At 43.4% G+C, this 20,504-nt stretch overlaps 3 protein-coding genes across 7 annotated transcripts; 2 read left to right on the top strand and 1 right to left on the bottom strand.

Annotated features, from left to right (window-relative positions):
* Positions 1 to 1,361: 1,361 nt before the first annotated feature.
* LOC108146372 (intraflagellar transport protein 172 homolog) lies at positions 1,362 to 8,195 on the top strand. Of its 2 annotated transcripts, XM_017272361.2 has the most exons (5): positions 1,362 to 1,470; positions 1,846 to 2,191; positions 2,248 to 2,534; positions 2,823 to 3,866; positions 4,538 to 8,195. In XM_017272361.2, the coding sequence occupies exons 1-5, from the start codon at positions 1,432 to 1,434 to the stop codon at positions 8,090 to 8,092; spliced, it is 5,271 nt and encodes a 1,756-aa protein (XP_017127850.1). In that variant the 5' UTR covers positions 1,362 to 1,431; the 3' UTR covers positions 8,093 to 8,195. The 2 variants fall into 2 exon arrangements, with proteins under 2 accessions (XP_017127850.1, XP_017127851.1); XM_017272362.2 differs by lacking the exons at positions 1,362 to 1,470; positions 1,846 to 2,191; positions 2,248 to 2,534; positions 2,823 to 3,866 and adding an exon at positions 4,380 to 4,425 and having other exon boundaries at positions 4,506 to 8,195.
* Positions 8,115 to 10,530, bottom strand: LOC108146374 (regulation of nuclear pre-mRNA domain-containing protein 1A). The gene is made up of 4 exons (XM_017272363.2): positions 10,263 to 10,530; positions 9,476 to 10,197; positions 8,868 to 9,011; positions 8,115 to 8,438 (listed from the first exon to the last, which is right to left on the bottom strand). Exons 1-4 carry the CDS (start codon positions 10,411 to 10,413, stop codon positions 8,286 to 8,288), a joined length of 1,170 nt encoding a protein of 389 aa, XP_017127852.1. The 5' UTR covers positions 10,414 to 10,530; the 3' UTR covers positions 8,115 to 8,285.
* A 669-nt stretch (positions 10,531 to 11,199) lies between these two features.
* Positions 11,200 to 20,092, top strand: LOC108146363 (adenylyl cyclase X E). Of its 4 annotated transcripts, XM_017272341.2 has the most exons (12): positions 11,202 to 11,614; positions 11,894 to 12,124; positions 13,313 to 14,136; positions 14,865 to 15,146; positions 15,872 to 16,157; positions 16,227 to 16,402; positions 16,925 to 17,140; positions 17,200 to 17,524; positions 17,586 to 17,854; positions 17,915 to 18,009; positions 18,067 to 18,218; positions 18,992 to 20,092. In XM_017272341.2, the coding sequence occupies exons 2-12, from the start codon at positions 12,002 to 12,004 to the stop codon at positions 19,733 to 19,735; spliced, it is 3,492 nt and encodes a 1,163-aa protein (XP_017127830.1). In that variant the 5' UTR covers positions 11,202 to 11,614; positions 11,894 to 12,001; the 3' UTR covers positions 19,736 to 20,092. The 4 variants fall into 4 exon arrangements, with proteins under 4 accessions (XP_017127833.1, XP_017127830.1, XP_017127831.1 ...); XM_017272342.2 differs by lacking the exons at positions 11,202 to 11,614; positions 11,894 to 12,124 and adding an exon at positions 13,077 to 13,229; XM_017272343.1 differs by lacking the exons at positions 11,202 to 11,614; positions 11,894 to 12,124; positions 13,313 to 14,136; positions 14,865 to 15,146 and having other exon boundaries at positions 16,042 to 16,157; positions 16,221 to 16,402.
* The last annotated feature ends 412 nt before the right edge of the window (positions 20,093 to 20,504 follow it).

Below are 20,504 nucleotides of genomic sequence, written 5' to 3'. Positions count from 1 at the left end.
GGAATGGCCAAAAAGGAGCAAAAGGACGAGAGGGCCAAAAACCAGAACCAAAACCAGAAGCAGACTGAATTGCCCGCTTTGACCTGCCACAATGCGTTGGGCCATACATTAGCCACGTTGGCGCTGCGCTGACTTGGCCTCCGCCATTGAATAAAATAATCAGCAGCCGCCTTATCCAGCTGCCGCCGTTCGTCCTTTTGACTTGGCCAAGGCAAACGATGTTGCTCAAACAGCCGAGAAATTCACGACCTGCCGAAAGGACAAAATACGAGAGAATCAAAATAGACAGAGAGAGAGATTTTAAGAGCAGAGAGAGTAAGAGCTTTGCTGAGCATCGTCCTGGGGAAGTGGTGGTGAAAGTTGACCCGGCACTCCGAAAAGTTTCCTTTAGAAGGGGGTGCAAAATATTAAACAAGCAGAATGATCAAGCAGTTTACGAAGCAACAAGAAATAAACACAAGGACACGCAAGCAGGATACATAAGCAGTATGAACGAAAAGTCGGAAACAAAGCAGTACGATCCAGTAAGCTCTGTAAGCAGATTTAAATAATATAAGTTAAAATATAATAATATATAAATATTCTAGAAAATGATGGGGAATTGTTATTTAAAGCAAATTATACAACATTTATTTCAGAAAAAGTCCTATAAACTCAAAACTACGTAAGCCATACTTTATCGCCTTCACTAGTAGTGATAAGGACTACCCAAGAACAATTTCGTTCATAAAAACGTAACCACATTTCCCATAAAACTGTTATATTGTGTTAAAATCTAAGTGGTTCTGTTAAAGTACCGATAGAGGGCTGATTTATACCTATTTGGAAAACCCTCCCCCCAAACCCACCCCCAAGGTCATGCGCTCCCGCTCTCACAGCACACCTGTATGAATTGGCCTCTCACCTGCCAATCGCTCCCTTCGCAGGACATGCGCACAAGGACACTCTCCACTCTCTCCCTCTTTCTCTCTTTCTCTCTATAATGAAAGGACTAGGACAACTCACAGCGGGCAGCGCTGTCTGCAGAGAAAGCAACAGCTTTGTGGGTGGGACGCCCACCCACCCCCCGGAGCAGCCATCACCACCCACCACCCACTAGCCACCACCCACGCCTACAGATCCACATCCTGGCCCATCCGGCACCTGCTGCATCTCAAAACAAAGGCCATTTATTTAGAATGGCAGCGCAAAGCGGAAGCGCCAAGAAAATAGACAACACAACAACACACAGCGGACACCACAAAGGGGTGGAAGTGGGTGGCATTCGGTGGCAGTGGGTGGTAGTGTGGGGTTGCCTGGCTCCCGGTTACCACAACAACTGACACGCGGACCACAACAAAGGGAAAAAATACGTCGGAAAATTAACAAATTTCTAATCGGAAAATTAATTCAAGGAAAAAATATAAAAACCTATAGGATATCGTTAAGAAAATGCAGTTGAAATACCTGCGAACTTTGTTGGAGGGTCAGGTAAACAATAAGAAAATGGAAAAGTGAAAATATTAAAGCTTTGAATTTCAAAAATCAAATTTTTTTACTTTGTGGTACATTCTAGCTTCAAGAGTTTCTTGTGTATAAAAATTATACAAAAATTAATCAAGTTCAAAATATAATATCCTTATGCTTTAATTTTAAATAATTGTTGAATAATAAGCTCTGCATTTCCCAAATAGAATTTTCACCAATACTAACCAATTTACTGTATTTTCCTATATTATTGCAATAATTGTGAAATTTGTAAATTAACCAGTTTCTGGTACCTTTAAGTGTTAAGATTAAAATGTTCGCCTGCTTACAAAATAAGAACATTAAACTAACATACTTAAATGTGTTTTTTTCTTTCAGGAGCAAATCCAGCGAATAGCAGGACTAGCCTGGTCTCCCAACCAGCAAAAACTGGCGATTGCCACAGCGGATCGTCATATTCTACTGTACGATGATGCCGGAGAAAGGCGTGATAAGTTCAGTACCAAGCCAGCTAATCCATTGAACGGAAAGAACTCCTATGTCATTCGGGGATTGGCCTTCAGTCCGGATTCCACCAAACTGGCGGTGGGTCAGAGTGATAGCATCGTTTATGTCTACAAACTGGGGGAGTCCTGGAATGACAAGAAGGTGATTTGCAACAAGTTTCCACAGGCCAGTGCTGTGACTGCTCTGATTTGGCTCACTTCGGGGTCCATTATTGCAGGTAAATCAAGTTTTTAATTATAAAAAATATTTTTACAAATTACTTAACCCTTTAAGGACTCGAGGATGGCAAGGTTCGAGCCCTTCACAGCAAGAGCAATAAATCCCAAAGCCTCTATGGCGGTGACAGCATTTGCATTTCCCTGGCAGCAAATACCAAGGGAACTGGTTTTCTGAGTGGCCACAACGATGGCACCATTATACGCTATTTCATGACGGATGAGGCCACGGAACCACTTGGCAGAGTGGTGCAGCATCCCGTTCCACCTTTTGCTCTGGCCTGGCCACAGGGTGGATTTTGCGTCGGTGGCTGTGATCAGAGGATTGTCTTCTACGATAGCATGGTATGTTTTAGAATCCATCTAAAACTCTTAGTCTTTCCACTGAAAGAATTAAAAATAGTTTTAGCTTGTTTACAAATTTGCCATAAACTGTTAGAAGATTGGATGTAATGTAATAGTTTATAACAAAATCGCTACTCTTTGAGCTTAGTTCTTGCTTAAGGAGAGTTCTGAAGAATTCGCGTTTTTGGTCCTTTGTTTGACATATACCAATTAAGGATACAAAACGCGAATTTTTCAGAATATTATGGACGAACATATAAAGCCGTATTAAAACTTCTGCCTTTCCAGGGTCGCCAGCTGCGTACCTTCGATCATTCCCGAACCGAAGGCGAACGGGAGTTCACAGTGGCAGCCTGTAGTCCAAATGGACAGGCGGTGGCCTTCGGCAGCTTCGACCGGATTCGCATCTTCGCGTGGAGTCCGCGTCAGGGAGCTTGGAGCGAGAGTGCCAGCAAGGAGGTGTCCTGCCTGTACACCCTGAGCTGCCTTCTCTGGCGCAGGGATGGAGCCCGACTCGCATTGGGATCGGTTAGTGGGGCAGTGCTGCTCTTCGAGTCCGTACTTCGACGCACCGTGTGGCAGGACAAGTTCGAGCTGATCTTCGTGGCGCCCAGTCAACTGCTGGTGAGATCTCTGACGGAACCCGCGCAACAGCTCACCATTGAGTCGCAGCTGGGCCTGGAGATCGATGATGTGAGGATCATGGGCAGGGATAACTACCTGGTGGCCCGCACCGAGGAGTCCCTGATCCTGTGTGACCTGACCCGCAATTTGAGCAGCGAAGTTCCCTGGACCGCCTCCGGTCACCATGAGCGTTTCTACTTTGAGAACCCCACTGTATGCCTGGTTTTCAATGTAGGCGAACTGAGTTTGGTGGAATACGGGGATAACTCTATCCTGGGATCGGTTCGCACGGAATTCGTGAATCCCCACGTCATCTCAGTGCGTCTGAATGAGCGTGGCAATGCCAGGGAAAACAAAAAGTTGGCCTTTCTCCTCGACGCCAAAACCATTTGTGTGGTGGATCTGGTCAGTCGGATGACCAGTGGCCAGATAAACCATGAAACCAAAATCGATTGGCTGGAGTTGAGCGAGACTGCCCATAAACTCCTATTTCGGGACAAGAAGCTGCGTCTGATTCTGGTGGATAACTACACTGGCAAAAAGCAGACCCTGCTCAGCAACATATCCTTCGTCCAGTGGGTGCCGCAAAGCGATGTCGTGGTGGCCCAGAGCAACTCCAATTTGGCCATTTGGTACAACATCGATCTTCCGGAGCACGTCACCATGCAAAGCGTTCGCGGTGAAGCCATCGAGGTGCTGCGCGAGAATGTAAGTCATGTCCTATACAGTTGCGGTCAAAATAATAGTAGTTTTTTTAGTTTATGGAAAAGCAAAATAAGAAGAAACTTTCAAAAAACTTTTTAAAAAACTTTTAACAACTAAATAAGAAAAATAATATTTTAAAAGATTTAATAAAATTTGTTTTTGTATTTTTATTTTTAAAAATAGGCTTAACCATTTTTATTTCCATCTAATGTTTATTTTTAAATAAGTTAGTTCGTTTTAAATAAGTAATATATTTGAAACTATTTATTAAAAAGTTAGATTGACATTTTTATTGATAATTTATAATTTAAAAAAATTGATCAGCTCTTAAATTTTTTTTTTATTTTCTATGTCCAGTTAAAATATTGTGATTTGTTTAGATTGATCTAAAAAGATTTACAATCAAATACTTAAAAGTGAATTTTAAAGAAAATTTAATCAGTTAGACAAAAAAATGTAATCACTTAAAAAATAGCAAATTTGTTTTGTACACAATGTCGTTTATTTGAATGTAAGCATTATGATAAATTGAAAGAAAAAATTGTCGTATGCCTTAAAAATTGTAAGTTTAAGTGTTAAGTTTTGCTTTGTTTTTATTATGATGACCCAAACTGTATACTAATATCGTTATTTGTATTTTAGATTTTGTTATACATACTTACTAATCCCTACAGGGTCGTACCGTCGTAAGATCTCAGGATGGACCTAGTGAGCACAATTACCAGTTGGACGAGGGCCTCGTGGAGTTTGGCACGGCAGTGAATGACAGCGACTTCGGAAGGGCTGTTCATTTCCTGGAAACCCTGGGTGACAAGCCCGCTGCCAAAGCCATGTGGCACAATCTGGCCATGATTTCCCTGGATGATGGAAACCTTCGAGTGGCGCAGAGATGCTATGCCGCCTTGGGCAATGTTTCCAAGGCGTACTACCTGGCCGAGATGATTCGGCAGGCGGATGAGTTCGAGGAGTCCTCCGGTTCACCTGGCACACTCTGTCCCGAAGTTAGGGCCAAAATGGCTTTGCTGGGATCGGACTTGCGAACTGCAGAGAGGATTTACCTGGAGCAGGGAGACATTGAGGCAGCTCTAAGGATGTACCAACAGCTGGGAATGTGGGACGAGGCAGTGTCTCTGGCGGAGAGACGTGGCTACAATGGAATCTCCAGCCTGAAACAGCAGCACATGGACTACCTGCTGAGCAGCGAGCAGCAGGAGAAGGCCGGCCAGGTGCTGGAGGAGCAAGGGGATCTCCAGCAGGCCATGTCCCTGTTCCTCAAGGCCAACAAGCCAGCCAGAGCAGCCCGCTTGGCGCTCAAGACACCGCACATCCTGCAGGACGAGCAAGTGATGCTGCAGGTCACCGAGGGATTGGTTCGCTCCGAACTCTACGAACTGGCCGGCGACATAGCCCATCGACTATCGCGTCCGGAAGCCGCTCTAGCACTCTACCGCAAGGGAGGAGCCTATGCCCGGGCCCTGGAACTGGGACGCATTGTGGCGCCCCAGGAGGTGACCGCCTTGGAGGAGGAGTGGGGCGACTGGTTGGTGGCTCGCAAGCAGTTGGATGCCTCCATCAATCACTACATCGAGGCGGGAGCCACCCAGAAAGCCTTGGAAGCCGCCGTGGGTGCCAAGCAATGGCGCAAGGCGGTCCAGATAGCCAAGGTCCTCGACGAACCGGAGCTCATACAACGCTATGCCCTGGATCTGGCCAAGCATCTGGCCTTTGCCGGGGATCTGGATGGAGCAGAAGACATGCTGGTGCGGGCCCATCTGCACAAGGATGCCATCGAACTGCTCAATCGTCATGGCAAATGGGAGCGAGCCTATGTCATAGGTGAGAAGTACCTAAAGGCGGAGCAACTCCGGGAGCTCTTTGTCCAACTGGCTGGAACGCTGGAGGAGCAGGGCAAGTACAGGGATGCCGAGAAGGTACTGATAGCCGTGAATGAACCCGATCTGGCCATAGCCATGTACAAGCGCCGGGAACTGTACGACTCCATGATACGTCTGGTGGAGCGTCATCACAAGGATTTGCTGGACAGCACCCATCTGCACTTGGCCAGGCAACTGGAATCGCGGGGTAAACTGAAGAATGCAGAGCTGCACTTCGTGGCCTCGGGCGATTGGAAGTCCGCCGTGCACATGTACTGCTCGTCGGGACGCTGGGAGGATGGCTACCGGGTGGCCAAGCAGAAGGGCACCGAGGGAGCCAGCCAGCAGGTGGCCTACATGTGGGCCAAATCCATGCCCACCGAAGGTGCCGTGCGGCTGCTCAGCAAACTGGGCCTCCTCGATACGGCAGTGGGTTTTGCCTGCGACTCCGGCCAGTTTGAGTTCGCCATGGAACTGTGCCGCTTTGCGGGCAGACCCACCGACGAGGTGCACCTGAAAATAGCCATGTCCCTGGAGGATGAGGGTAAGTTCGAGGCAGCAGAGGCTGAGTTCCTGAAGGCCAACAAACCCAAGGAGGCCATACTGATGTACCAGCATGCGGGCGACTGGCAGGCGGCCCTAAATGTGGCTGAATCCCATCTGCCGGATGCCGTGGGCGAAGTGCTCATCGGACAAGCGGCGGCTGCCTTGGAGACCCGCAACTACAAGGACTATGAGGCTCTGCTCCTAAGGGCCCATCGTCCGGACCTGATAGTGGAACACTACAAACAGGAGTCCCTCTACGAAGATGCCCTGCGCATTGCCGAGGAGCACTATCCGGCTGCCTTGAACGACCTCAGGCGCTTGCAGGCCCAACTTCAGAGGGGTCAAGTGCAAGCTCAGGGCTCCCAGGGTGAAGATGGCGCCTCCGTGTCCCGGGGCTACCTGCAGAAGGCAGCCGAGTTCGCCAAGAAGGAGCAGTTCCGCAAGGCGGCCGAGTGCCTGATGCAAATCGATTCCGGCAATGCCGAGGATGCAGCCACCTTGGAGCGAGCCCTGCTGCGGGCAGCCGAGATCTGCAATCAGTTCCTCGAAGGTGCGGATGCCCAGGAGCTGGCCCAGGCGCTGGGACCCCGTCTGCTGGCCATCAAGCAGATCGGACCGGCGGCCCAGCTTTATCTGGCTGCCGATCTGCCCAAGCAGGCGGTGGATGTGTTCATCCAGACGGAGCAGTGGAGCAAGGCCCGCCGGCTGGCCAAGGAGATCGATGCGGACCTGCAGCTGTTGGCCTATGTGGAGCAGCAGCAGAAGGCCAGCCTGCGGCACGAGGGGAATATCGAGCAGCTGGCCGACATAGATGTCGTTTCGGCTCTGGATCTGCTGGCGGAGCAGGGTCAATGGCAGCGCTGCCTGGAGAAGGCCAAGCAATTGAATCCTGGCCTGCTGCAAAAGTACGTGGCTGTCTATGCAGCCCAGTTGATCCGCGAGGGCAACTGCTCCACGGCCCTGGGTCTCTACCTGAGCTATGGAGCGCCGCCCATCGAAGCCCACTTCAATATCTACACCAGGATAGCCTTGGATTGTCTCGCCCTGCGGGAGGATCAAACGGAGGGTGGTTCCCTGTGGCGCCAGTTGAGGGACTTCCTCCACCGCCTGCTGCAATCTCTGAAGGCCATGCCAGAGCAGTCGCAATCCCAGTTCACCGTCAACATGGAGCAGTTCCTCCTGATAGCTCACTACTATGCCACCAGGGCACGCTGCAAGGAGGTGCAGGCCCTGCAGCCCGTGGCTCTGCGACTATCCTTGGCTCTGCTGCGCCACACCGATGTGCTGCCCGTGGACAAGGGTTTCTACGAAGCCGGAATGGATCTGCGCCAGGCAGGTCGCGAATCCGAGGCCTTTGTGATGCTCAACCACTATCTGGACGTGTGCGAAGCCATTGAGGAGGGCTCCGGTCAGCTGGTGGATCATTCCGATCTGGCTAGCACCGATTTTCCCAGCTCCGTGCCCCTGCCCGAGGACATTCACCTGAAGAATGACCCCGGTTTGCATGAGGAAGTGCGGGAATGGGTGCTGGCCGTGAGCATGGATCAACAGGTGGACCAGCAGTTGCCCACCGATGATCGTGGCTTGTACGAATCCAGTTTGGGGGCCAATGATCTGGCCTGCATGCTGAGTGGGTTTCCAGTGAGGGGTCGTCAACCGGTGACCTTTCAATCGTCCAGCAACCAAGTGAACCGCGATGTCTGGAGCAAGTTTTCGGTGGCCCTAAAGATGTCTCCTGGCAGCGGCATCGCCGACATCATATCCTTCATCGAAAAGTGGCAGGGCACCGCCAACTACGTGATGAACTAAGTTGTTAATCCAACGAGAAATGTAAGTTGCTGGCAATTAGCTGCTATTATTCAAACGTAATTAGTGGGCGTGTGTGTGTTTTGGATTACAATCAGGGTTTGCCAATAGGGGAACAATTGCAAATATAAGGTATAAGTATGTATAAACTCTAAACACGACTTTAAGTGGCTCCGAATCAGTATCGGGATCGCCATTAATGCAGGGCGTTGAAGAGATCGCCGGCGGAGGGCAGGGGCGCCAGTCCGCCGGTCACATCCGGCAATTGCGTCAGGTCGGGCAGGTTGGACAGGTGATCGTGGATCTCCTTCTGCAGGCCCAACATCCTGGCCAGCTTCTTCTTGTGTTCCTGCAAAGACACACAAAATTAGGCGATGATGTTGCAAGTTCGTGAGTAATAAAAAGGGGACTGAATTCAGGGTTTTTTAATACAAATTAAATACAAATATACAAACGGAACAAATAGCAATCTTTCAATACAAATTTTTAAACAGTTTCAATTCTTTTGATTTAGTAAGGATTGTTCAGGATTGGGGTTTGCAGCTAACGTGCTCAAAATAATAGCTTTGGGTAAATAACAATCTGACCATAGATTTCTCTAAAACTAGTTTTCTTTACAATTTTAAAGCGTTTTAAGCGCTTGATCTTTTGGCGGTTAACGTCTCAGAATAATGAGGTTGTCTAAATTTAATCAGTTCTGTGAGGGACAAGCACCCATTATCCTTATTTAACAACCCCCAAAAAGCATGCAGGGCTTAAACCATGATGTGGAACGTACATCGAGACGTAGCTCAGCCTGGGACAGAAGTTCCTTTTGCTCCACTTGAAAATCCCGCAGCATGGTGGCCAACTTGGTGCGCTCCTCCATTTCCGCCGCCAGTCGAGCGTTGTAATCATTGAGCAGATCCACAGCTTCGTTGACCTGAAAAAGGTGTTTGTAAAAAATAATTAATAATCAAATTCACAATATAGATCTATATTCTTAATTCCCAATTTAAAAAGGTGTTTTATTTGAGATTTTTAGCTAAAGGACAGCTCTTTTTTAAGTGGAAATAGGCACAAGACTAAATAGAAATAGTCAGAATAGAAGAAAATAGAATAGTATAAATACGATTTGTAAATATGATTTGCATTTGCATTTCATGTGAAAACTCTTTAGTCTTAAATGGCAAGTCATGTATATATGACAAAATACAAAAGTATGCCATATAAACAAAATGACTTTCCAAATCAAAAGTTTTTCATATACAAAGTTTTATGTGTCAACATTTTGTAAGATTTTTGATTTCTTAGCTTCATTACTGAGCCTTAATGCCTGATTTTGCTATAGTAAGCTTTAGATTTCTTTCTAAAGTGCTTCTATTTCGACCAAGTTTTGATTCCCACCTGCACGGCCAGAGCCTTGGCCTTGTCCTTGTCCTCCAGCTTGCTGATGCAGCTGATCTCGGATATTTCCTGCGGCAGCTTGGCGATCCTCTCGCGCACCACTGCATCACTGGAGGCGGAGTTCTCGATGCTGGTCAGGGCCTTGATGAGCTCCTCGGGTTCGGGGGGTTCGCCCAGAGGCAAATACGGTGGTGTATGGCCATTTTCCGGCTCCACAACTACGACTTCCTCGGGCGGAGGAGCACTGTTATTGGCGGAGCTATTGCTGGTGCTGGTGCTGCTGCCTGTAGTCGGTTGAGCATGTTGCCTGGAACGCTTCGACTTGGAGTGACGATCCTCGTGCTTGCGCTTCTCCCGGCGTTCCGATTTCTCCTTGTGGCCATGCTCTTTTTCCGCCTTTTCTGGCTTTTCCGACTTTTCTGGCTTTTCACTGGCTCCACCGCCGCCATAGGATTTGCCATTGGTGGTAGTGGTTTCCCGGTGCAATCGTGACCTCCAATCCGCAATGGCCTTGGGATCGTAGACGCCACGCTCTAGCCAAATGTTTAAGATCCTGCCCAGGCTGCCCAGTAGCTTGTCGGAGCCACATTTCTCACCAATGTGGGCGAAAACCTTGCCCAGCACCTGGTTGAACTCCTTGCCATACTCCGGACCCTTCTTCTTGCTGTTCTGGATCACATCGTTGGCCAGGTACATGAAGGTTAGTTTCTTGGGCTCGGCAACTGTTCAATAGATTATATATTCAAATTATAGGGTAGAATATATATGGAGAGCCAGGACTACCCACCATTTTCCAATTCCCTTTGCCAGGTTTTCACAATCGCCGCACTATGCTTGCGATGGTGAATCAGCCACAAGGATAAGGTCTGGATGCTCTGCTGGCTGCTGTTCAATTCGGCCAGTTTCTTGAGGAGAGCCGTCTCCGTGAAGGCCGACATGGCTGCTCAGCTTTTTTTCTCCCCTTTTTCCGGCTATCTTATATATTAAATGAGACCGAAAATGTGAGCAATTTTCCGACTCGAGAAAATAAACAGCTTGCACGTAGTGTGACCGTAGCCTTAGGTTACGAGAATAGCCGAATATTGATTTATAACTTGTGGTATTTCTGACCAGCCTACAAATGGTCACATTTCTGAAGGCGGGTAATTAGTTTAAAGTGGAATTCAATTATTAGCATTATTTTGCATGTGTAAAATGAGTAAAACCTTTTGTTATGCATATTGAAGAACCGGAAACTGTTGTGGCAAACTTTTAATATAAAACAGACAGAGAAACTTTGTACAAACTGGTGTTCTTGTATTTCAGTACAAAAACTACTAGCATTTTTAAGAAGTTGTGCTGCCAGATTGACTAAATTTGTGCTAACCGAAACAAAAACCAGGGCTGGCAATGTCTACTTTCTAACTTTTTCCGCCAGAGGGCGCCTTTGCTAGGGCGCCATTAATTCAAATTGAAATTTAAATGTATAAACAAACCTAAGCTAAACTATATTAGTTTTAATCAATTAATGTTTACTAAAACAAAGTATTTTATCATTTTTCGGAATACTTATCACTCAACACAGCTGTGTCATCAATCAGGCGCCAGTGCCGCCAAACACTTTTCATACCGATAAGCCGACTCTTCACTTCGTACTCACACCTTACCTTATACCTTACACCTCATACTTCATACTCAACTCTCAGCACTCAGCCATCAACAATCAACAATGAACAGGTGTGTTGGTCCCTCAGTTGGTCGCAGCAATTCGTTGGCATCGGTCGTGTTTGTGGATCTCCGATACCCAGCGAATATATGTATATATCGACACCTCACTCGAACGGACGGGAATACTTATGAGGAATCGGGGCGAGTGCTTATCGCGGAAGAAGAAAAAAAGAGTAATTTGTGATACCTGTCCGCCGTGTATTGGCTTGTTGAAGCGCTACGCGCTTAAGTGGTGTTAATTTTTTATTAATTATTATCGTATTTATTACCCAACGTGAAAGTGAAGTGCAAAATCGCACGGTGCTCAAGTGCAAAGCCCGTAAATAAATTACACTGCCATATATAGCCGTGATCCTTTTCCGTTCAAATTGCAACTGATAATGCAAACGGACTCCGTCTGAAACGATTTGGAGTGCGAAGGCGAGTGTGCGGGTGAGTGTGATTTACAGACCATTAGCACACTATCAACAGAACATTAGACAAATTGCTAAATTAGCCGCTGTTTTTGCAGCCATACAAATGGCATCGCAATGGCACAGCTCACAACTCACAGCACCAAAATCCACACCCTCTCACTACATTTTTTTGTGACTCCGATAAGAATGGCCCGTCAATTGACTGATTCGAATGCCTATTGGGGATTTTGTTGCTGCTTAGATAGCTTAGTGGCTAATTGTTTGATCAGATAATAAGTGATATGCTTTTCACCAGACACCCTCTGATTGTTGTGGATAGCTGCCACCGAAAATGATACCGCTGGAAATGCTCCAATTCTGATTCCGATTCCGATTGCGATCCAATCCCTGACCCGGCTCCATAATGGATTCCTACTTCGACTCGGCCATCGAGTACAACCGCACCAATCCCATTAGTTTGGCCAGGACCAGCGAACAGGCCCAAACCGTGCAAAACGAGAAGAACTGGGAATGGTCATATCTTGTGGTGAGTGCATCGCCCTTTTGGGTTAGTCTTTGTCTATAAAGAATAATTGGTGTGGAAACTTTTATTCGGGCAACACTTTATCTTTATATGCAGCGACAATCTTTACAAGTCGACACTAAAATCTCTATTGACCAAATTGCAACCGAATGCAAAATTCCTGTAAATAACAAATCAAATATAAATAACTTTTTATAACAACTATTTTTATATTCATACTGAACCTGTTAAATTGTAATTCCTCTGTTTTTGTCAAGAAACAAGTAACTGAATATACAAATTTTACGTACATTTGTTTGTAGGTATAACTAAGTGTTTTTTATTTCAAGCGCCCAGTCGATAAGAAAATCACTTTCTGTTCATATTCCTATTAAAGTTAATAACAAAGTATCAAGGCACTTGTTAGTACAACGTCAATAATAAACTTAATTTTAGTATGAGAGAAGGGCACTTCACTGATCTATGTATATATATTTAGCTTTTGCGATTTTACAAAATTTAACTCAAGACGAAAATGCATTCAAGGCTCAACTTATTAACCGAATTGAATAGAATCCACCTCTAATAAACCTAAATCACACGGATAAATAAACTTAATCTTTCTATAGCAGAAGGAAGTGAAACCAATAAAAGTTGTTAAAAAATGTGTTCTTTCCCGGTTTTTCGTATCAAAATGTTTGCTCTTCGATTCTTCGAAGAATCTTGGCTTTAGGAAATATATTTAATATAAATTTTTAAGGGAAATAAAACTATCAGTAAACAGAGCTATATTTTATATTCACTAAGTATATAAGTATATTTTTAAAAACAAACAAAACTTCCGATAATTTAGTAACTAAAACTGATTAAAGATTTGTCTAAATAAATGCACTTTTTAAAATTTTCTCATTCGTTCCGTTTAAGCAAAGTATTTAAACTTTTTATTTAATGTCAAACCAAACCACATTCTTAACAAAGTATAAAAAACTTCAAATTTTGTAACGAAAAATGATTAAACATTTGACTAAATACTTACATTTTTAAAATTTTTCATTCGTACCGTTTTAACAAAGTATTTGAACCTTTTAGGCAGAAAGGCATTTTCTGCTGTACAAGGAAATTTCAAAAGGTTTAATAAATAATACTCATATACTACAATTACATCAGTCCATAGTGATATTGACTTACCCCTTAACAATGTTAATCCCGCAGAGAAAATGTCGAAATTTGGAGCTGGAGGAGTCGTACGACCTGTACATGGGTCGATTGCGGGTGGGCTACCTGTCGCTGTTCATCCTGATCCACGTGGCGGTGACCCTGATCCACACATTGCTGCTGCTGACCACGCCGGAGATCAAGTACGTGTACGTGGACATGGTGGCCTACATGTGCTCCGGCCTGGTCATTTGGATAGTGCTGTCCCTGAATTTCCGCAGTGAGTTGGTGAGCAAGCACGGCTGGATTGTGTATGCCACCTCGTGGCTGGCGGTTTGTGTGATGGTCCTGATGGACATTGGGCTGAATGTCTACCATGCCACGAGCCACAATGACATCCTGAATCCGATATACGATGCGTATACGCTGTATGCCATCTATATGTTCATGCCGGTGCCGTATCTGCTGCAGCCATTTGTCCTCGGCTCAGCGGTCACCTGTTGCTACATAATCAACTATAGTTTTGTGATCACCGCCAAGGATGACAATCAGATGCACAGCATCCTGAACGAGGCTATCTACTTGAGTTGTGTCAATCTCCTGGGCATTTTCTTTCGCCTCATGAGGGACATTGCGCTGCGAACCACTTTCCTAGATCGCAGGCAGTACGTGGAGGAGAATCTGCTGCTGCGGTATGCCAGGGATCAGGAGCGCAGCCTTTTACTGAGCATCCTGCCCGCCCAGATCGCAGATCGGCTGCAGGAGGACGTGAAGAACCGCATCGAGCGGTCCAAGCAGCAGCACCAGCAGCAGTCGCAGGTGGATCTGCGCAGGAGTGCCGACAGCCAGACGCTCAAGCGGTGGCGACAGCCGGATCATGGGTGAGTTTGGAAGCCAATCCTTGGATCATAAATGCCCAGAAAGGGAGAATTTAAAATTAAATTTATAAAATAATTGTATGTGTGAGCTCCACACTTCGAGAATATAAAAGTCAGCTACATATAATCCAATTCAAATATAATAAAACATAAATGAATTTAAAATTGTATATAAAATATTTCAATTTAAAATGAAAACATATTATTATTAAATACAATGCATAATATATTTTATAATTAAATATTTCAAATTTAAATGAATGTGAAAAATATTTGGTTTAAAATACTTTCTATTTCATTTAAATTCATTTTATTTAAATTAGATCTTGGTTATTAAATCAGACATTGATGTTTTTCCTAAAAGTCTTTATTTTTAGACAATTGTTGTGTTGTAAATCTGTCTGCCAATTGCATTTATCTTAATTTTGTTCACTAATGACAAGGTTGACTTACATAAATACTTTATGTTACTGTATTTTAGTGTTCTACTTAAAACAACTTACTTTCATCTTACAATTAGACATCTATTGTATACTACTTTATTTTATTTTTCAAATGTCAAAACAATATAAAAAATTAATTTATATTCTCGGAGTGTTGTATTAGTTTTTGTATTATTTTATATTTTGTATTATTTTATATTATTTATTTATTTATTAATTAAAGTGGTCCGGGAACTTTTTCATAAAGGGCTTTATTATAATCTTCAACTTCCCATAACCCTTTTGCAGCACCCTCTTCATTGAACCACACGAGGACGTCACCGTGCTCTACGCAGATGTGGTGAACTACACCCACTTGACCACCACGCTGGATGTGAAGAAACTGGTGGAGGCTCTGCACGATCTCTTCGTGCGATTCGACATCGCCAGCGAGGAGTACAATGTGCTGAGGATCAAGTTCCTGGGCGATTGCTACTACTGCGTGGCTGGACTGGCCAACCCGAATGCGGATCATGCCAAGTGCTGCGTGGATTTGGGTCTGCGGATGATCAAGGACATTCGCGATGTTAGGTGAGTGCATTAGTCCTCTCTCTTACAAATAATAAAAGTCATTAGCCAGGTTGTGATTAGTCTCTACTGATTAATCGCGTTTTATGTGGCCGGATGAACGCCGTGATTATTGATAGTGATTAGAGCGCCGTTTAATCAAATCTAACTTAATGGAATTAAAAGAATGCCAGTTGTTTGTATCAGTACAAAGAGGGTGTGCAAATCACATTTTCGTAGTTAATATTTAACTATAGAAAAAATGTTTGTGTAATAAAAGTAGTTACTGATAAAATTATAGAGTTGTTGAATCAAAAGTAACTTAATGGAAATACAAAATTTTCATCAAATTAAGTTAAAGATATTCATGATATCAAAATAAATTGTTTGTTTGAAATAAACACTTATAGTTTAGTTCATTCTTTCAAGTTTTGCATTTAATCATTTTACTAGAAATTAAGTTTTGCTGATAAAAGTGAGGTCATAGTTATTTTTCGAACTTAAACTTTGATAAGACATACAAATTCAAATGAATACTTTATTGCTCTGCCTAAGATAAACCAAACCTTCAATTACTACCTATAATTACGACGAACTTTTAAGTTTAACAAGGTCATAATGAAATTTAGTTAGAAATGGGAGTTAAGTAGAAACTTTAGGTATGAATCACATTAAAATATACATTTAAATAAAATATAAAATAATACATTTCTATTAATTTAAACATTATTTCATTTTTTTTCCGCCAGAGAGAAGCGACACTTGAACATCGACATGCGAATAGGTGTCCATTCCGGCGACGTTCTGTCCGGAGTAATTGGAGCAGCCAAATGGCAGTTTGACATTTGGTCCAAGGATGTGGACATCGCGAATAGACTGGAGGCCACAGGAGCCACTGGACGAGTGCATGTCAGCCAGAAGACCCTGTCTCTGCTGGATGGCGAGTACTTTTATGAGGACGGCACCGAGAAGGCTCGAGAGGATGTGGTTCTGCAGAAGCACGGCATTCGCACCTTCCTCATCAAGTCACTGCGCGTGAGTATTTGACGGTCAGAGGCCACGATCCTCCGCTCCAGCACCATTACATCGAACCGAAAGTTGTAGGCCCCCATGCACGACCCACGTCGCCGGATGAGGGAGCAGCAGGCCAAGAAGCTGAGCGAGGCCAGCAAGGCCAACTTCATGCACAGCTCCACGCTGCACCAATACAACCAGGTGCGCAACCAGGCCAAGCTCGAGATGTGCCGCGAGCTGGACAAGATGCCCATCGGAAGGATACAGTGAGTACTTCTTATTAGGGAACGAAATATTATAGTAAAAGTACATATTTGTTCATGTTGCTTATTTAAATTAGATATACAATCATATGATAAAATGCCATGCATGTTAAATTAAGTGAGTTAATATGAAACTATTTAACTTAATAGGCAAAATATGGGAATTAAAATGGATAGGTTTTGTATGGAATTAAATACAAATTTTTAAATAATAAAATAAATTGCTAAAATAGTCCAGTAAAATACTACTGTGTGACTAGCTTTGTTGCGTTAGAAAGAACTTTAAAATAAATCAAGTTAAATAAAATGTAGAGTACGCAAAAAAAGTTGTATATTTCTGTGATGAAGTGATGTACGAAATATAAATTAAAAAAGTAATTGAGTGTTTGTGTGCTTTGTACAAATGTTTTTCGTACATATAAAGTATACGATGTACAATTATAGTAGTTTACTGTATGCTTAGCATTTTGATGCTCAATACATATGTACAGCCTAAAATTGATTTATCATTTATATTATTTTCAGACTAACTAAAGTATTCCGAAGAAGCACACGCCTAACCCAGGATGAAATCGAGGAGGAGACCTTCCGGCGCAACATTAGCTCCTGCTGCCTGTTTTTTCGCATCCGTAACTGGGAGTTCCAGTACATGCAGGAGCCGGATGTGATGCTCAAGTACAGCATTGCCTTGTCCTGGGTGATCTACATGGGTCTGCTGACCATCCAGCTGCTGAGCAAGGAGTAAGTAGATAGTACTCCCCAAAAAAGAAAAGATAATCACTTGAAGAGTTAACTTTCAGTGCGCGGTATCACTACTGGTACATAGATGGCACCACGATAGTCCTGCTCACCATGCTGCTGATCATTTCGTGGTACAAGAAACTCTGGATCATGTACATGTCGGATGCGGATGTGTCCTCTCCAAATGGCCGGATAAGTGGGCTCCTCTTCCGCCTTTCAGATGAGATGCAGCGGAATGTGGTCATCCGGATAGTGATATACTTCCTCATCATTTTCTCCTACATTGCCGTGGCCATAATGCAAGTGCTGGGCTGCAGCAATGACGATGACTATGCGGATCTGGAGCCAGGTTTCGAGGAGCGGGTGCAGTGCTTCCATCCTTGGGTGAGAAAGTCCCTTGAAATGTATTGTAGTTTACAATTTACATTGTCTGTTTTATTTGCAGATCCTAACCAATTGCATGACCCTGATTATTGGCATCTCGTTTTTGTTCACCCGGATACCTTTTATTGTCAAATCCTGTTTCTCCGCCTTGATAATGATTGCCTATTCAGGGCTGGTGATCTTTGAATTCAACTTTATATACGCCCTCAGTCCATCCACAAATGTCAACTTTAATGCCAAATATTCGCACACGCTGCTGATGCTAATCACATTGGGCATTTTTCATCTGATGGAGCGCCAAACGGAGTTTATTGCGAAAGTGGATTACAAGTAATTGCTATAACTCTCTACCTTATAATAAATAAATATAAAAATTATTTAATTTAACAGCTGGAAAAGACAACTACTGAAAAAGCAGGAAGATGCCTTGATCACCAATGACACCATTAAAGTACTACTCACCAATATTTTGCCCACGCATGTTGGTAGGTTTTTATCTTTATATATGTAATCCAAACTAATCCATTTAATTGTCTTTTTAGCCGACTTTTATCTGTCCAACCAACTGCAGAATGAACTCTACTACGAGGAGTACGACAATGTGGCCGTAATGTTTGCCTCGATCAAAAACTTCGACACCGACAAGATCGGACTGCGAGTGCTCAACGAGATTATCTGCGACTTTGACGATGTGGTGAGTAGCGAGTAATGAGTATTGAGTTGTCTGTCAACAGTTCGGGTGGATCCCCAACAGAATATGCCTAAATTTAGTAACTTCGTAACTTGGTATTGCAATCTTATCAAAAGAAGTGCGTTGTATATCCAAAGTGTGAGTTAAATTAGATAATAGTGAATATTTATCTAGTCTTTCAAGATAAATGGTACTGGGTTTTCATTAGCAGTAATACTGTTAAATACATTTTAGTAATAGGTACTACAAATAAATAACACTGTAATTAGTAAAGGTGTTTTAATCTAGAACTTAAAATACCTGTAAATAAGGTTCATCTAACTTTCATTCTTTTGAGGTAAATGGTAGCTGAAGGGAATCAATAAAACCAACAAACTGTACTGCAAAAGTAATGCTACAAATAAATATTACTGTCATAAGTAAAGGTATTTTTCTTGTTTTAAAGACACTTCATAAAACATGTTTTATTTAAACGCATTTTTCAAATAAGCATGTAAAATCCATTAACTTTTATAAAGACTTAAAATTTAACATTTATTAAAAAGAGATTACTGTTATCAGAATTAAACGAAACTAAATTCAAATAATGTTGTTTAATTGAATTTGGCTGTGCGTTAATTATTCAATTTTAGTGGACAGTTTTATAAGAACAGACTATTTTGATTTTTGGGCTTACAGCTAAAAATATCAGATTATACATGTAGTTAGTTAGTTTTACTGTATATGATGGCTTAAAGACTTAACTTATTAATTTAAACATTTGTTCCCTTCCTCAGCTAAACAAGTACTCGCAGAGCCTACGCGTGGAGAAGATCAAGGTGGCCAACTGGACGTACATGGCGGCCTGTGGTCTGGACGTTTCCCGTTCGGAGCAGGTGAATGCCCCTCAGATGAAGTTCCACAACTTGTCCCTGATGCCGAATGGACGGAGGAGTCGCTACGATGGAGCCCGCAGTTCAAACACAGACGGAGTGCAGCGGGTGCCGTACGGAAATGGGAGCAACATAGCCCTGGATCTCGACTTGGAACGCGGACAGTACGAGGGCAATGTGGTTACGAGTGCGGGACCACGGATCAGTGCCACCCCGAATGGGAGCAGTAGCAACGAGGTGGTGCGGGTGATGGCCGAGTTTGCCCTGGATCTGATGCGGACCATGAGGCGTTTCAATACGGAGAACATGCAGACGGAGTACGAGGGCAGCACCGACTATGGCATGCTGAGGATTGGCATTTCGCATGGCAGGGCGATGGCCGGCGTGGTGGGCATTTCGAAGCCGCACTACGACATCTGGGGCAATCCCGTGAATATGGCCTCGCGCATGGACTCCACCGGAGTGCCCGGCCAAATACAGGTCACCGAAAACACCGCCCTGAAGTTGCGCGAGTTCAACATCCAGTGCAACTATCGGGGCATGACCTTCGTCAAGGGGCGAGGCAACATACCAACCTACATCATCGGCACCGACAGCGATTACCAATTCCTGCCGCATCGCCCGAACATGGCAAAAAAAGAAGACTAGCTGAATTTACCAGAGATTAGACCTAAGACATCCCTGTACATAGCATAGATTTAACTTGTGCGCATTTAATGGTTAGTTAGATCTGTGGTAGTTTTTAACTTAAATCCATTTTGAATCACTGAAAGTAATAAAAATTACCATTAAATGTGCTCAGGAATTTAAAAAAAATCATGTATAAAACAGTACCTTTTTATAAAGTTAGATCAAAGGAAATTTTTTAATTTATATCAAATTTTAAAAGTTTAAGAAAGGTTTGAAACTACCATTAAATGTGTGCAATGTCAAAAATGTATATACATTCCACTGACTTGACAAGTCTACTATTCATTATAATTAATAACATTAATTATTACTTCACCTGTGGTAATTTTTCATCAAACCCAACTTTGGAATACTGAAAGACGTTAAGTAAATAAAATTACCATTAAATGTGCTCAAAAATAAACAAACAGTTTATTGACTTAAGTAAATAGAGACTCTGAACTGAAAACTTTATTTATTTGTAGCATACTTTCAGGCTGCAATTTTGTTTCTGGCATAGCATACTTTTGGGATGCCGCTTTTACTTCTGCATAGCATACTTTTAGGCATTATTGTTCTCGTATTGTTGTTTTTGTTGTTGTTGTAATGGTTTTTGTTGTTGTTGTAATGGTTTTTGTTGTTGTAATGGTTTTTGTTGTTGTTGTAATAGTTTTTGTTGTTATTGTAATGGTTTTTGTTGTCGTAATTGTTTTTGTTGTTGTTGTAATTGTTTTTGTTGTTGTTGTAA

Source organism: Drosophila elegans, unplaced genomic scaffold, assembly GCF_018152505.1.
Source record: "Drosophila elegans isolate 14027-0461.03 unplaced genomic scaffold, ASM1815250v1 contig_208, whole genome shotgun sequence".
Taxonomy (NCBI): domain Eukaryota; kingdom Metazoa; phylum Arthropoda; class Insecta; order Diptera; family Drosophilidae; genus Drosophila; species Drosophila elegans.
The sequence above is the reverse complement of the archived record's forward strand: the minus strand, read 5'-3'. Positions and strand labels throughout refer to the sequence as shown.

Coding starts and splice junctions, on each gene's coding strand:
- LOC108146374 (XM_017272363.2), bottom strand. CDS start 10,413: ATGTCGGCCTTCACGGAGACGGCTCTCCTCAAGAAACTGGCCGAATTG. Junction 10,198..10,262: donor GCAAAGGGAATTGGAAAATG/GTGGGTAGTCCT, acceptor TCTATTGAACAG/TTGCCGAGCCCAAGAAACTA. Junction 8,439..8,867: donor AGGCTGAGCTACGTCTCGAT/GTACGTTCCACA, acceptor GTGTCTTTGCAG/GAACACAAGAAGAAGCTGGC.
- LOC108146363 (XM_017272341.2), top strand. CDS start 12,002: ATGGATTCCTACTTCGACTCGGCCATCGAGTACAACCGCACCAATCCC. Junction 14,137..14,864: donor TGGCGACAGCCGGATCATGG/GTGAGTTTGGAA, acceptor ACCCTTTTGCAG/CACCCTCTTCATTGAACCAC. Junction 16,403..16,924: donor ATGCCCATCGGAAGGATACA/GTGAGTACTTCT, acceptor TATTATTTTCAG/ACTAACTAAAGTATTCCGAA.
- LOC108146372 (XM_017272361.2), top strand. CDS start 1,432: ATGCAGTTGAAATACCTGCGAACTTTGTTGGAGGGTCAG. Junction 2,535..2,822: donor TTGTCTTCTACGATAGCATG/GTATGTTTTAGA, acceptor CTGCCTTTCCAG/GGTCGCCAGCTGCGTACCTT. Junction 3,867..4,537: donor TCGAGGTGCTGCGCGAGAAT/GTAAGTCATGTC, acceptor TAATCCCTACAG/GGTCGTACCGTCGTAAGATC.